At 38.0% G+C, this 15,272-nt stretch overlaps 1 protein-coding gene and 1 long non-coding RNA gene across 2 annotated transcripts in view; one reads left to right on the top strand and one right to left on the bottom strand.

Annotated features, from left to right (window-relative positions):
* Positions 1-15,272, top strand: part of ZDHHC15 (zinc finger DHHC-type palmitoyltransferase 15) — a 75,092-nt gene that overhangs the window by 36,399 nt on the left and 23,421 nt on the right. The window contains exons 4-7 of the mRNA XM_024555276.4: positions 6,254-6,374; positions 9,605-9,674; positions 11,516-11,548; positions 12,321-12,441. Coding sequence (XP_024411044.1) covers positions 6,254-6,374; positions 9,605-9,674; positions 11,516-11,548; positions 12,321-12,441 — 345 coding nt within the window. The remainder of the gene's footprint in view (positions 1-6,253; positions 6,375-9,604; positions 9,675-11,515; positions 11,549-12,320; positions 12,442-15,272) is intronic.
* LOC128779970 (uncharacterized) overlaps positions 11,500-15,272 on the bottom strand; it is a 28,418-nt gene continuing 24,645 nt past the window's right edge. Inside the window, exon 4 of the long non-coding RNA XR_008425991.1 lies at positions 11,500-12,117. This is a non-coding gene — a long non-coding RNA (uncharacterized lncRNA). The remainder of the gene's footprint in view (positions 12,118-15,272) is intronic.

Below are 15,272 nucleotides of genomic sequence, written 5' to 3'. Positions count from 1 at the left end.
TTAACGTTATTATTGATAGGTACTTATTTGTTGCAGTTTTATTCTTTATAAGTATGTTTCTATCCCTCTATTTATTTTTTTCTTCTTCTTAAAGAAGACCCTTTAACATTTCTTGCAGTACTGGTTTGGTGGTAATAAACTCCTTTAACTTCTTTTTGTCTGGGAAGCTGTTTATTTTGCTTTCAATTTTAAATCATAGCCTCACTGCATAGAGTAGTTTTAGTTGTAGGTCTTTGCTTTTCATCTCTTTGAATATTTCTTGCCAATCCCTTTTGGCCCGAAATGTTTCTGTTGAGAAATCAGCTGACAGCTTTATGGGAGCTCCCTTGTAGATAACTGTCTCTTGCTGCTATAATAATTCTCTTTGACTTTATCCTTTGCCATTTTAATTATATATCTTGGTGTGGGCATGATTGAATTCATCTTGATTGTGATTCTGTGCTTCCTGGACTTGTGTGTCTTTTTCCTTCACCAGGTTTAGGAAGTTTTCTGCCATTATTTCTTCAAGCAGTGTTTCTATCCCTTGCTCTCTCTCTTCTCTTTCTGGTGTTCATATGATGTGGATGTTGTTATGCTTGATTTTGTCCCAGATGTCCCTTAGACTTCCCTCATTTCTCTTAATTCTGTTTTTTTTTTTTTTTTTAAATATTCTCTTGGGTGGTTATTGTTACCTTTTCCTCTAATTCACTCATTACATCCTCTGCTTCATCTAACCTGTTGTTGATGCCTTCTAATGTAGTCTTCATTTCAGATATTGTGTTCTTCATTTCTGACTGGTTCTTTTTTATGGTTTCTGTGTCCTTTTTAATGCTTACATTCCCTTTGTTTAAGTTCTTACTAAGATCATCCATTCTTCCCCTAAGCTCCTCGAGAGTCCTTATAACCATTTGTTTTAAGCTCTGCATCTGGTATCTTGGTTGCTTCCATTTCATTTAATTCTTTTTCTGAGGAGTTCTCCTGTTATTTCATTTGGGGCATGTTTCTTTGCCTCCCCATTTTGCCTGACTTTTGTGTGTCTTTGTGTATTGCGTAGTTTTGCTATCACTCTCAAACCTCTTATCATGGCTTTGTGATGAGGTGTCTTGTAGAACTCAGTAGCGCAATCTTTCTTGTTAACTGAGGTAGGTGCTCTTGGAATGTTTCTTGTGTGTTAGTTTGCCCTCCTGTTGTAGTTGAGTCTTGAATGCTGTTGACCCACATGTGTGTGAAGTTAAATAATAGGTTGTTTGATTATAAGGATAGACCTCTATCACTATGCATGGGCTGTACCACGAGTTGAATTTGTGCCCAGCAGGGTTTGGTGCCTGCTGAAATCCGCCTTTGAGTATGCCACTTGTGTGGCTAGTTGGGTAGAGCTCTGGTGTGGTCTGAAGCTCACCTTTTGTTGTGTTTGTTCTGGGTCTGCTTGGGCCAGATCTGGTGCAGGTCAATGTCAGATGTATGTAACATGTTTTGGGCTACCATTCTGGAGAGCTACCATGCTACTCACTGTTTGTGACTGCATCTACTAGGCCTGGGTGTGTATTGGAAAGGCCATGCTGTGTATGAGGGTCAGCTTCCTGCATCTCTGAGCTGGGGACATATCAATACAAAGTGCAGGACTTCCTGAGGTTCATTTCCATCTGTTTGCTACTCTACCTTTCAGTGAAATTGCCTGGACTTGCTCCAGAGCCTACTGAACAAAAACTGTAGTGTGGGCCCGGGCCAGCTATAACCCACAGACCTTTCCACAAGGTGCAAGTTCAATAGGTGGGTTGACTGGGGTCGGGAGGATGGTGGGGACAGCATGGTTGGTCTCTCATTGGGGACTAGGGAGTGCCACTACTCTAGAGCTATACCACTTAGTCTCTGCTAGAGTCTCAAACTCTAGCTCCCCCAGAAGCAGCACACTGCAGGTTCAGGTTGGGTGGAACCAGCCATCCCCCTTGCAGGAGCAAACTCAGCAGAGCAGAGTCACTGAGACTGTGAAGGACTGATCAGAAGAGTCTCCCGTTTTGGTTGGTGCTAATCTGAGATGCAGGAGGGAAGCAAGTACTTTGCCTCTCCCCTTCTTCACAGTCGCGGCCATCTGAATCCTGGACAGGAGCCTCTGAGGGAGACGTGCTCTGAAGGTCCCAGGTCTGAGCAGCACTCCCCATCTTCATAATTTTTATTTGGTAAAAAGAAAAGGTGAGTCTTTGGGGCCTAATTAATAGCCACAATATTAATTTTTCTATCACCTATATTTTCTATCACCAATTGCCCCACCAAAACTTCATTTGCTGGCTCATTGTATTCTAATCCTCAAAAAGGCTTGGTTAGTGCCAGAAATTGGGCATGCAGGCATGGCCTATGATTCCAAACAAAAAACAACTTGTTGAATAACCACAAGGTATTCATCACATACAAGCAGTAACAATGTAACTACCAGAAAGTTATATTCCCAAAGACATCCCTGAAATTCAAGTGTTGCCCCAAGGTACTAATATTATCAAAGTTAAAAATAATTGTGACAAACTTCATACTTTTGATTCAGTCAGTATAATTTTCTTCTAAGGAAACAAAATAACTAGTTGTTTATTTGTTAAATTTACATTATTCAGTTACTATTTTATAACGTTGATCTATAGCCTTTTGGTTGGGAAAATTATTGGATTTGTTCGTCTGTCCAGTTCATTACAGAATCCTCAGTACCCTGTGCCTCCACCCATTAAATGCTCGTACTGCACCATATTTATTGTAACAACCAAAAATGCCCCTACATCTTTCTACATACACCCTGGCAGGACTCAGCTCTCACTTTACATAAACATGGCATGATATCATAAAAATGCACCACTAGAAATGTATCTTAAAATTGATTGTTTGATTTTATGCATTTCCAATTTTAAACTTACGTACAGTAAATTATCTTAAATATTTCATTGTTTTGCTCTTTTATTGATGTGTAACTATTCTACTCCAACAGTTAAGCTGTAAAGACTACAATTTGATGAATTTTTACCTATATATACACCCATATAATCACCATCCAGGTTAAATTTTGAGAATTTCTAACACCTCAGAAATATTTTTTATAATCCATAGACACATATGATGATGTGTGGTGATGTCCTGAGGGAAGGGAGAATGAGGGCTGGGTGGAGGTGGGCAAATGGGGGAAAATGAGTACATCTGTAATAGTGTAAACAATAAAAATAAAGTTATAAAAAGAGAAGAAATATCCTTTATGTCCCTTCCCAGTCAACCTCCTTTCAAAGGTAACCACTAATCTGACATCTAACAGCTTTGCCTGTTTTTGAAACTCACAACAAAAGAATGATAATATGCTTGACTTAGGGTGGTTAGGGTTAGGGTTAGATATTATAGAATTGTACACCTGAAACCTATATAATTTTATTAACCAATGTCACCCCAGTTAATTCAATTAAAAAGAAACAGAGACCTTTTAATTATAATGTTTCTTCATGTGGGCCTATTTGGGTTCATATTATTTGGGACTTTGTGTACTTCCTGGACTTGTGTGTCTTTTCCCTTCACCAGGTAAGGGAAGTTTTCTCTCATTATTTCTTCAAACAGGGTCTTGGTCTCTTGCTCTCTCTCTTCTTCTGGTACACCTATGATGCAGCTGTTTTTGCACTTCACATTCTCCCAAAAGTTCCTCTAACTATCCTCATTTTTAATATTCCTTTTTCTTTTTGGTGTTCTGATGGGGTGTTTTCTGCTACCTTGTCTTCCAAATTACTGATTCAATTTTCTGCTCTATCTAGTCCATTTTTTATTCCTTCTAGTGTATTTTTCATTTTAGCTATAGCATTCTTCATTTCAGTCTTGTTCTTTTTTCTTTTTTTTTTTATGGTTTCTATGTCCTTTTTCATGCTGTTGTAGTTCTCACTAAGATCCTTAAGCATCCTAATAACCTTTTTTTTTTTTTTTTTTTACCTCTATACGTGGTAGATTGCTTGCTTCCACTTTACTTAGCTCTTTTTCTGGAGATTTCTCCTGTTCTTTAATTTGGGGCATGTTTCTTTGTCTCCCCATCTAGGCTGCCTTTTTCTGATTTTTCTTTATGTGCAAGGTAGATCTGCTCTGGGGTCTTGGTAGGATGGCCTATGTAGTAGGTGTCCTATGGGATCCAATGGTGCAGTCTCCTTGATCACATGAGCTGGGTGCTCCCGGAATGTCCCTTGTGTGGATTATGTGAGCCCTCCTGTTGTAATTGAGTCTTGATTACTATTGGCCTGTTCATGGATGGGTTCAACCTTCAGGCTTGCTAACTGTGAGGATCAACCCTGACCACAGTGAGCCTGCTGCTGTGTAGCTGCTGACCACACTATGTGGAACTCTCCTCATAGTGAGAGTGTGGTGCCTGCCAACATATGCCTTTGGATATGCCTCTTGTGAATCCGATTGGATCCTGTCCTAATGTTGTCTGCAGCTGGCCACTGGATGTGTTGGTTCTGGGCTTCTTGGGAGGGACTGTGGTGCAGTCCAATGTCAGATGCTGCCTGTGACTGGCCCTGCGCATCCTTTTTGGAGCAGTCTTGATGCATCTCCTTTTTTTCTTTAATTTTTTTTATCCTCACCTGAGGGCATTTTTAAAAGAGATTTTATTTATTTATTTTTTAGAGAGAGAGGAAGGCAGGGAGAAAGAGAGGGAGAGAAATTTCAATGTGTGGTTGCCTCTTGTGCACTCCCCACTGAGGATCTGGCCTGCAACCCAGGCATGTACCCTGATGGGGAATCAAACTGGTGACCCTTTGGTTCAGAGGCCAGCACTCAATCCACTGAGCCACACTAGTTAGGGCTTCATGCGTCTTCTTTTGTAAATCCTTGGTTATAAGACTTCTGTTCTGCTAGTCTTCAATTGGTTATTCAGGTTGACTGTTCTATATTTTAGTTGTAATTCCACTTTGGTCCTGCAAGGAGGTGAGCGTAGCTTCCACCTACTCCAACACCATCTTGAGTCTCAAAAATAGAATTTTAATGACTTGTTACTATCTAGCACTTTTACACCAACTTGTGAAATAAGTATTATTGCCTCTATTTTATAGATGAATAAACTTAAACTGAGTGTCTGATTTTTAAAAGTGGTTTTTGAAACTATTAAGTGGAAGAGATGAGATTTAAATTCAGAAAGTCTGAACACAGATCAGATCCTTCTCTTTTTCACTTCTGCCTGCACTTTGGCACAGACAGAAGAAAGCTTTAAGGTTTGTGTGACTTTGGGAAATCATTGGCATATTTTTTGCAAGATTAGCAAAGTATGGCATAGACTTGACACAAAGCTGCATACCAAACTACAAGTTTCTTTTTTAAAAAGATTTTATTTATGTATTTTTAGAGAGGGGAAGGGAAGGAGAAAGAAAGAAAGAAAGAGAAACATTAGTGTGTGGTTGCCTCTCACATGCCCCCTACTGGGCACCTGGCCCGCAACCCAGGCATGTGCCCTGACTGGGAATCGAACCAGTGACCCTTTGGTTTGCAGGCCAGCACTCAATTCACTGAGACATGCCAGCCAGAGCCAAATTTCTTAAATTGTGAAAATTTCTAAATTTCTGCTCATTCTCAAGATTAGCATATGTAGATAATATAATAAGCAGTCTCATCCAGATTCTATAAAAGTGTCACTTATGAAAAATATTTACAACTTAATAACAAGCATGTTAATCATCGGTAGGGTCCTGTCAGCAAGTGTCACACATCTGTATGCAACATCATATTGTGGTATAATGGAGTGCAAAAGGCCCAAGTCTTGGAGTAAGGTGAACTAGGTTTGTGTCTTAGTTTTACTTCTTACTAGTTGAGTGAGTGTAAAAATCTCAAGTTACTTTTAATCTGTTTTGTTTTATTTATAAAAGAATACCACGTAGCACACAGAGTATGAAGATTGAGATAAAAGCCAGATAAGATAATTGAGATAAATATCCAGAGAAAGTTATAAGCCAAATAGGTACCTGAGCTTCAAGTATAAGTAACAAATATTTTCTTCAAAATAATTAGCCCTGGCTGGTGCAGCTCAGTGGATTTAGTGCCAGCCTGCAAAGCAAGGGATAGCTGGCTTGATTCCCAGTCAAGGCACATGCCTGGGTTGCAGGTCAGGTGCCCAGTAGGGGGTGTGTGAGAGGCAACCACATAGTAATGTTTCCCTGTTTTTCTCCCTCCCTTCCCCTCTAAAAATAAATAAAATAAAATCTTTAAAACATAATTATTCTTATTTTTAATTTTTTTGTGAAGCTTGGAAAACAGTCTTGTTTCTCACTTCTGCTTTCAGTTCCACTTATCCTATACAGACAAGGAGCGCTATGAAAATGAAGAGAGACCTGAGGTCCAAAAGCAGATGCTCGTTGATATTGCCAAGAAGCTACCAGTTTACACAAGAACCGGGAGTGGAGGTCAGTTCATCCAAGGTCAACTAGAGAGGTAGATGAGCAGAAAGTTTAAGTCATCTACATCCTCAAGCTAGCCCCTTTTTTCTCTTCTCTTCTGAAGAACACTATGGAGTCTTTCTCAACATTTTATTGTAAAAGATTTCAAGCATACATCTAAGGTGGAAGAACTATACCATAAACATTTGTATACCCACCACTACAGTCTACCACTAACATTTTACTATATTGCTTTATCACACATCTGTTCAGAAACCCATCCCTCAATCCATCATTAATAAAGCCACCTTATTTTGGGGTGCATGTTAAGGTAAATAGCAGATATCAGTACAAATCCGCTTAAATATTTTATCATTTTGGGTGGCTGAAATATACATGTACGTGTAAAAACATGCACAAATTTTAAGTGTACCATTCAGTGTTTCTTCAAATGTACACATTTGTGTAACAAAAACTTCTATAAACATTGCTACATCCCATAACGTTCTCTCATATTCCTTCCTGGTAAATCCCACTAAACATAACCATTCTTCTGATATTTTTACACCAGATTGGTTTTATCTGCTCTACAATTTAGTATAAATGGATTTATACAGTACTTACTGTTTTGCCTGCCTTATTGTATTCAACATAATGTTTTTGAGACTTATTCACATGATTGTGTATTTCATTCCTTTTATTACTGAGTAATATTTTATTGTATGAGTATATCATTGTTTATTTAGTCATCCATTGATGTATATTTGGGGTTTTTTTCTGGTGCTTAGATATTATGAGTTAACCTGCTACAAACGTTCTTGTACAAGTATTTGTGGAGAGATGTCTTCATTTTTCTTGGGTCAATATGCACTGCTTTATTCACTACCCCCTATTCCCTGGATCCTTGAAGCATTTGTTTGCAGCCCCCAGGATAAAGAGTAATAGAAGGCTCCTCTGAAGAAATGTTATTTGACCTGAGACCGGAAAGTAAAAAGGAACTACAAAATACAAAAAGTCCTGGTAAAGGAGCAAGCTTGCGTTATTAGAAGAAAAGACAGACATCCACTGTGGCTACAGGAGGCTGATGCAAGTTAAGGTTGAAGAGTCAGTCTAAGGCCAGATGGTGCAGGCCATAATAAGGCATTGGGATTTCTTTTAAAGATTTTATTTATTCATTTTCAGAGAGAAGGGGTAAGGGAGAGAGAAAGAGAGGAAAACACCAGTGCACGAGAGAGACATCCATCTGTTGGCTCTCACACAACCGGGCCAAAACCCAGGCATGTGCCCTGACTGGGGATCGAACTGGCGGCCCTTTGGTTCGCAGGCTGATGCTCAATCCATGGAGCCATACCAGCCAGGGCAGGAGTTGGGATTTTCATTCTAAGGGTTTTGGAGGTCTGTTGAAAGTTTTAAGTAAAGAATGATATGATATGGTTTACATTTTAATAGATCACCTGGCTCTTCTGTAGAAAATGTATTGCAGGGTGTGGGGCAAGAATGAAAATGGAGTGAAAATAGGCAGCAACTATTGCAGCCATCCAAGTGAGAGATGATGGTGGCTCACACTGGGCAGTGCCTTTGACTACATCTATAAAAACAACCAGTCAAGAGAAAGGAATAGGTATCCAAATTAGGAATGAAGTGTCACCATTTGCAGATGGCATAATTCTTTATATAGAAAACCCTAAAGACTCCACTAGAGAACTATTAAAAATGATAAACAAATACAGTAAAGTTGCAGGATACAAAATCAATGTACAAAAAATCCACTGCATTTCTATATGTTAATAATGAAATTTCAGAAAAAGAAATGAAAAAAACAATTCCTTTTGCAATTGCAACAAAAGAACAAAATACCTGGAATAAACTTAAGAAAGGATGTGAAGTACCTATATGCTAAAAACTACAAAGCATTATTACAAGAGATTGAAAAAGATGCAATGAAATGGAAAGATACTATCTGTTCATAGACTGGAAGAATCAACATAGTTGAAGTGTCCATATTACTCAAAGCAATATACAGTTTAATGCAATCCACATTGAAGGAGGCACACAGACCAGTGGACTAGAATTGAGAGCTCAGATACTATAAAGGACACAAGGACAAAATCAAGGGGGAGGGTGGAGGTGGGGGAGGGAGGTGGGATTGGCTAGGGTGGGGTGGAGGGATGGGGAGAAAATGCAGACAATTTTAACTGAATAAAAATTTTTTAAAAAATTTTTTAAAAAGAATTGAGAGCTCAGAAATAAAACCACATGTATATGGACAAATAATTTTTGACAAAAGAGCCAAAAACATACAATGGAGAAAAGAAAGACCCTTCAATAAATGGGGATGGGAAAATTGGAAAGCCACATGGAAAAGAATGAAGTGACTACAGTTTGCTCCTTGTACAAAATGGATCAAAGAACTAAATATGACATCAGACACAAAAAATTACATAGAAAAAAATCATAGGTACTACGTTATGGACCTTGGTCATAGAGAAGATTTTATGGATTTGACCCCAAACACAAGGGAAATAAAGGCAAAGATAAATGAGCAGGACTATGTCAAACTAAAAAGCTTCTGCACAGCAAAAGAAACCACCAACAAAACAAAAAGACAACCAACAACAGGTTACTATCCAAATATGGAAAGAACTCATACGACTCAACACCAAACAAGCAATCCGATTAGAAAATGGGCAGAGGAGTTGAAAGTGCAAATTGGCAGTTACAGAATAGTCATGAGGATGTAAAGTGCAGCATAGGGAATATAGTCAATGATATTGTAATAACCATGTATGGTTTCAGGTGGGTTCTAGAATTATCAGGGGGACCACTTTGTAAGGTATATAATCACTATGTCGTACGCCTGAAAGTGATATATATCAACTGTAATTGAAAGATTTTTATAACATTTAAAAAAGTGAATGCCTTTTATGTAATGAAAATAAAGTAAGAAAGGAAAGAGAGAGGAAGGGAGAAATGATTTTTCATATAAGACTCTGTAACTTGTTTCCTGAGCTGGCTCATTTTTTCTGCCTCTGTAAACTTCTAAATAAACTGTCACTTGTATTTCAAAAAAGAAAGATTGATACAACAGGAAAAAATACATACCGCAATTCTCTTATGCAATCTGTTTTTTACGTGATAACTTGAAGTGAGTTTGACTACCTGTAATCAGTGTATAGCAAGCCATTCAGATAGGCTAGAAAGATACATGGTATCATACTGAGCCCTAATCAATGCTAACCACCTTATTTTTCCCATAGCTGTAAGATTCTGTGACCGGTGCCATTTGATCAAGCCAGATCGCTGCCACCACTGCTCTGTCTGTGCTATGTAAGTGACAGCCATATTTCCCCTAGACTGAGAATGGCCATTGATGGTTGCCTAGACAACCATCTGACTGCTCTTAAGGTGTAACTATTCCTAAATAAAAACATTTCCTATCAATCATAATGAGTACATGCCAAACACCCTCACAGGGCTGATGATTCAAACTATTCTATGGACACATGGACGAAACCAAGGGTGGGGGTGGAAGCAAGGGAGGGAGGTGGGTTTGGCTGGGGCCGGGGGGGGGGGGGGGGGGGGCGGGGTCAGGGGTAAATGCAGACAACTGTAATTGAAGCACAATAAAGTAATTTAAAAAAACAAACTATTCTAAGCATAGGAAAGAAAAATCAAACCCCATTTTAAAATTAGACATTTTATTTTAGAACAGTTTTAGATTAATAGAATTATTATAAAGATAGTTCTCACATGTGCCACACCAAGTTTCCTTACTATTAACATCTTATATTAATATGATAAATTTGTTACACTTAATGAACATATATTTATACATTATTTTTTTACTGAAATCTATACTCTATTTAGATTTCTTCAGTTTTCCTCTGGTGTTCTTTTATGTTTTAACATTCCATTCAGGACACCACATTACATTTACTTGCCATGTCTTCTTAGGCTTCTCATAGCTGTGACAGTTTATCAGACTTTATTTTATTTTATTTTTTAAAGATTTTATTTCTTTTTACAGAGGGGAAGGGAGGGAGAAAGAGAGGGAGAGAAACATCAATGTGTGATTGCCTTTGAGCACCCCCTACTGGGGACCTGGCCCGCAACTCAGGCGTGTGCCCTGACTGGGAGGTGAACCTGTGACCCTTTGGTTTGCAGGCTGGCACTCAATCCACTGAACCACACCAGCCGGGGCTTTACTTTTTTTTATAACCTTGATAGCTTTTAGGATTATCAGGTATTTTGTAGAATACACTTCAGTCGGGGTTTTTCTCAAGAATAGATTTGGGTCATGTGTTTTGGGCACTAGAGAGATATAGTGCCATTCTCACTGTATCATATCATAGTATAACATGATATCATAGTACATAGCATAAACATGACTTATCACTGTGATGTTAATCTTGATCATCTGGCTTGACGTAGTATTTGTCAGGTATCTCCACTGTAAAGTGACTCTCTCCCGCTTTCCAAACTGTACTCTTTGGAAGGAAGTCACTAAAGGACTGAGTTATGCTCCCCCTCCTTGAAGGCAGAGTATCTACATATGTTATTTTGAATTCTTCTGCATGGGTCATTTGTCTCTCCTTCATTTATTTATTTATTTATCCAATAATTTATTTATGTCATTATGTAGGTATGGATAATTACTTTATATTTTGTGTTATAACTCAGTACTACTTTGTATTGTTACTCAAATTGCTTCAGCTTTGTAAAACCCCATTTTTATGTTAATAAATATTATCTTCACATCTTTTTTCTTTCTTGGGTACTTGTTCCACCTGTATTTATTTCACCCTTGATTCAAACACAGACTGTAGCCGTGTATTTTCTTCTGTACTTTTAGTAAACTAAGTGCTGAGCAAAATGAAGGATGATATCTTAGACTCCTCTGTATCAATATCCTAGAATTCACAATCCCTTTTAAAGGTTGGACTTTTAGGCATGTAACTTGTTACCAGCATAATCCCATGAATTGTTGTGATTGGCTAATGGTAGGAAGAACTGAGAACACAGTAGTTTTAGAGTAGCTATAGTGGAAATCTAGGAACGAGTGTACTGGCATCATGTACAACATACTGGTGAGACCTTGAGCTCAGTTATGACGTGCTGCTTCATTTCCATAGCCCTACTCACCACCCTATATTTTGCTCCTTTTTTAGGTGTGTATTAAAAATGGACCATCACTGCCCTTGGTAAGTCCCTTTTATTTAATTCTTTCCTCTAAAAAGGTCAAAGTTACTCTATATGCCTACTTTACTAAGCATAGTTGTAACATGCCTGATTCTGCTATTCACTGGTCTTTTTATGTGTGGGAGGAACAGCGAGCTTAACATTTTAAAGCAAGAGTGAATATCCACCAAAGGCGTGGTAGTGAATTCTTGTGGTCACAAAGTTAGTGGTCTCTTGTCCATTAGCTTTGGTAATTAGGTATAGTAATGAAATAGAGAGCAAATAGTTCTTCTCTTTGACATTACACAGTCAGTTCTGGTTTTGTTTTTTTTGTTTTGTTTTTTGTTTTTTGTGGGTTTTTTGCTGTCTTGATGTTTGAAACACTGGATTGTTAATGTAAGCAATTCTTCAAATTTTCTCTCTCTGATCGAGAGAACTAGTCTGGAATCATCTAAATACAAAGAGAACATGCCACACTGTACTAAGTGGAGCTGCTAAGATTTGAATAGGTCTTCAGTATCCAAAATCTAGATTTGCTTGGGTGTGTCAGGAACCAGTCCGGAATGATCAGAATGGCCAGGTGTCTTTGTGCCTGTAAATGAAAGTAGAAACAAATGAGACATGAACTTGTTTTTCCAATCTGTTCCTCTCAAGGGACTTTGTTGCTGTTGAGTTCCTATGACCACATGATGAAACATCAGAAGCAACATACTTCCATTGCTTAATTCACTTATGTATCAATGTGTTCTCAATAAATGGGTCCTGATTTCAAATTAGTTTTTCTCTCTTTTTTAGGGTTAATAATTGCATTGGATTTTCCAACTACAAATTCTTCCTTCAGTTCTTAGCTTATTCTGTTCTCTACTGCCTGTACATTGCTACAACGGTCTTCAGCTATTTCATCAAATACTGGAGAGTAAGTTTAAAAATCCTGAAGCACCACCCCCCCACCCCTCAAAAAACCCAAACACACACCTACTCCAGTCTGTGACATTGTTCACCTTATCTTTTTAAAAAATATTTTTAAATAGCTAATATGGAAGTTATCAGAGGGGAAGACACCAAAAGCAAGTTTCCCATGTTGAATATTCTGTGATGCAGGAGATTCAAAGATTCCCATTGAGTAATTTTCTGTCATATATAGGTTTTTTTTTAAGGCCCTCAGGAACCTGAACTCCTGACTTTTACTATTCTTTACAATGTTCTCCTCTAGTCAAGTTTTAAAAATTCACATCTTACCAGTCATAGATTTGACAAATGTTGAAACAAATTCTACGCCCTCAGTTTCTTAAGAAAAAGGGGTAACAAAGTACTCACTCGTTGTTAGAAAATAATTTCTAATTCCTTATTCAAAGGAGAGTTCCAAAATTCCTGGTGGAAAGAAAGCTACCTTGACTCATCTTCACACAGAACCAAAATGAAATGAGGAGTCTTATTTGCACTTTGTACAGCTGGAGTTCTAACACTGGCTCTGTTACCTGCTTCACTGGCTCATTGACAAAATCAAGTAAAACAGATGTCAAAAGCACTCTACTTTTCAAAATATGATTCCAATAATTATAATGAAATCTAAAAAAATCCTACTTTCATCTTTCTTGTACTTGGAGATACCAATCATATGCCATCTATTTCCAAAACAATGGAAGGCAGATTTTCAGTTTACACATGTGTACAGGGTCTGGCAGAAATATAGTAAAACATACTGTTTTGTTTCATGCCAACAGACTCCAGAAGACATGACCTCCCCACAGCTTTAGTGTAATTACAAAGACATCATAACCTTCCAGGAAGAGAATTGTCCAAACTGAACCTGAATAACAAAAGGCAAATGCAGGCAGGGCTACTAGTTATTGTTTTAGGAATGAAACTAGAGCCTGTATAACAGGAATGTCTCACATCAGGTAGAGAGGTAAAGCAGCAGGGAATGGACATGAATCCTGTGACCGGAATATGGATTATAATAAACTGGAGGAAACAAGGGAGAAAAGCAAGGCAGTGAACACCTAAGTAGCTGAGAATATTTAAATTGTTAAATAGTGATTCATCCCTACTAATACAGGAAATACAGTGTAGACAATTATAGTGATACGTGTTTTCCATTCTCCCGTGCACTTACTTCATCAATTCAGATATTTAATAACTTTAAGAATTGGGAATGATATAATGGATATTCAAATCTTTAACTCAGAGACACAAAAGTATAAGCAGAAATGAAGTGTTCTCATCAATTTTGTATTTTCCCCAAATTCAAAATGTGTCATCATCTGGTGTTTCTTCTTTGGCCCTTTTCCACAGCACAGGTTCTCTTATCTAGTGCTCATTTTTATGACATGTTTGGCATTTTATTCACACACTGAGCTACTGCCCCGAAAGTAAATAAAATCTGCATCCAGTTCAGCCTTAGTCTTCACTACACAGAGTTTACTGGCCCTTAGCACAGTAAGCTACTGTTTAAGAATTACTCTATACTCTCACAGCATAGTAAATAACACATTTTGTCTTTGGCATTCCTAATCATCCGATAATCAAATACCAAAATGCCAGCCAGGTGCCATATGGCTTTATTTTTTTACTCTTGAAAGATAATATTTGGATATGAATCAATCACCAGAAATATGTCAATATTCATGAGCACTGTCAGGAGTGAACATAGCCTTGTGCTTCCCTATGTCTTTATTTCTTCTCCATAATACACCGGCTCGTGCCTGACAGATGAGAAGCAAAGGAACCTGTCTTGGCTTGCCTTCAAAATGAAAAGGACATTGGCATTTCAGAGAAATGCTTCTTTGCGGTCTCTCCAGCCAGAGAGCACTTTGGGCGTGGTTTACAGATGGCTTTTTCAGTGTAAATCGGGTCCCCTTTAAAATGAAAAGTAAACACTGCCATTTATTTTAAAGGCTATTGTATCGAGGAAACTAGCTGTGCTCCCAAGAACAGCAACATTCATTTGTATGGTACTTTACCATTTTCAAAGCACCTTTACACCTATTATCTCATTTTATCCTCACCACAGCCTTGTGAAGTAAACAAAGCAGGAATTGTTAGTCTCATTTAGAGATGATAAAACTGAGGCTTATAGTAGTTGGGTGGCAGACACGCTCAGGATCACCGATCACCCAGCTTGTAACTTTCAAAGTCAGGATCTGAATCTGACTCTAAGCCCAGTGATCTTACTGCCCATAACGGTCCTGCTATGGAGAAGCTCTAGCTCCTTTGGAATAAAGAATTCAGAAGACCGTTGGATTGTGTCTTTCCTCTCAATACTAACATAAAAGTTGCTATGTTGATAGAAATTGATGTTTACCTTATAAAGAATTAGTAATATACATCTCCAACTCCGGGCCATGAATCTCCTCAGAGACTATGAATTATGTTAGAACCAAGATAATAGGCATTGTGCCACCAGTATTCCCCTGAACTGTTTCTGGTGGTTATTTTTTTGAGTAGTTTAGCTTGGTTATGTCCTGAGAAGGTAATTTTCAACATAGGGCCATCACCCTCTTCTAACAAAAAAAAGTTAAATATTAAGTATTTTATCAAGGGACAACACAGAGATACGATTTGCCAAATAGAAGAGAGTCCTGTGAGAGCATTTAGGGGAGAGAAGGACTTCCAGCTCAGCTATCCAGGGTGTGAACTGACTTTGTCATTCCTTTCTGTGCAGTCACTTTCTATTATCCATTTCAACATAGAAGGTAAATATTAAAATAAATATGAGTTTAAAAGCTTTAAGGAACATGCACAAAA

This window comes from Desmodus rotundus, chromosome X (genome assembly GCF_022682495.2).
Source record: "Desmodus rotundus isolate HL8 chromosome X, HLdesRot8A.1, whole genome shotgun sequence".
Classification (NCBI taxonomy): Eukaryota; Metazoa; Chordata; class Mammalia; order Chiroptera; family Phyllostomidae; genus Desmodus; species Desmodus rotundus.
The sequence above is the reverse complement of the archived record's forward strand: the minus strand, read 5'-3'. Positions and strand labels throughout refer to the sequence as shown.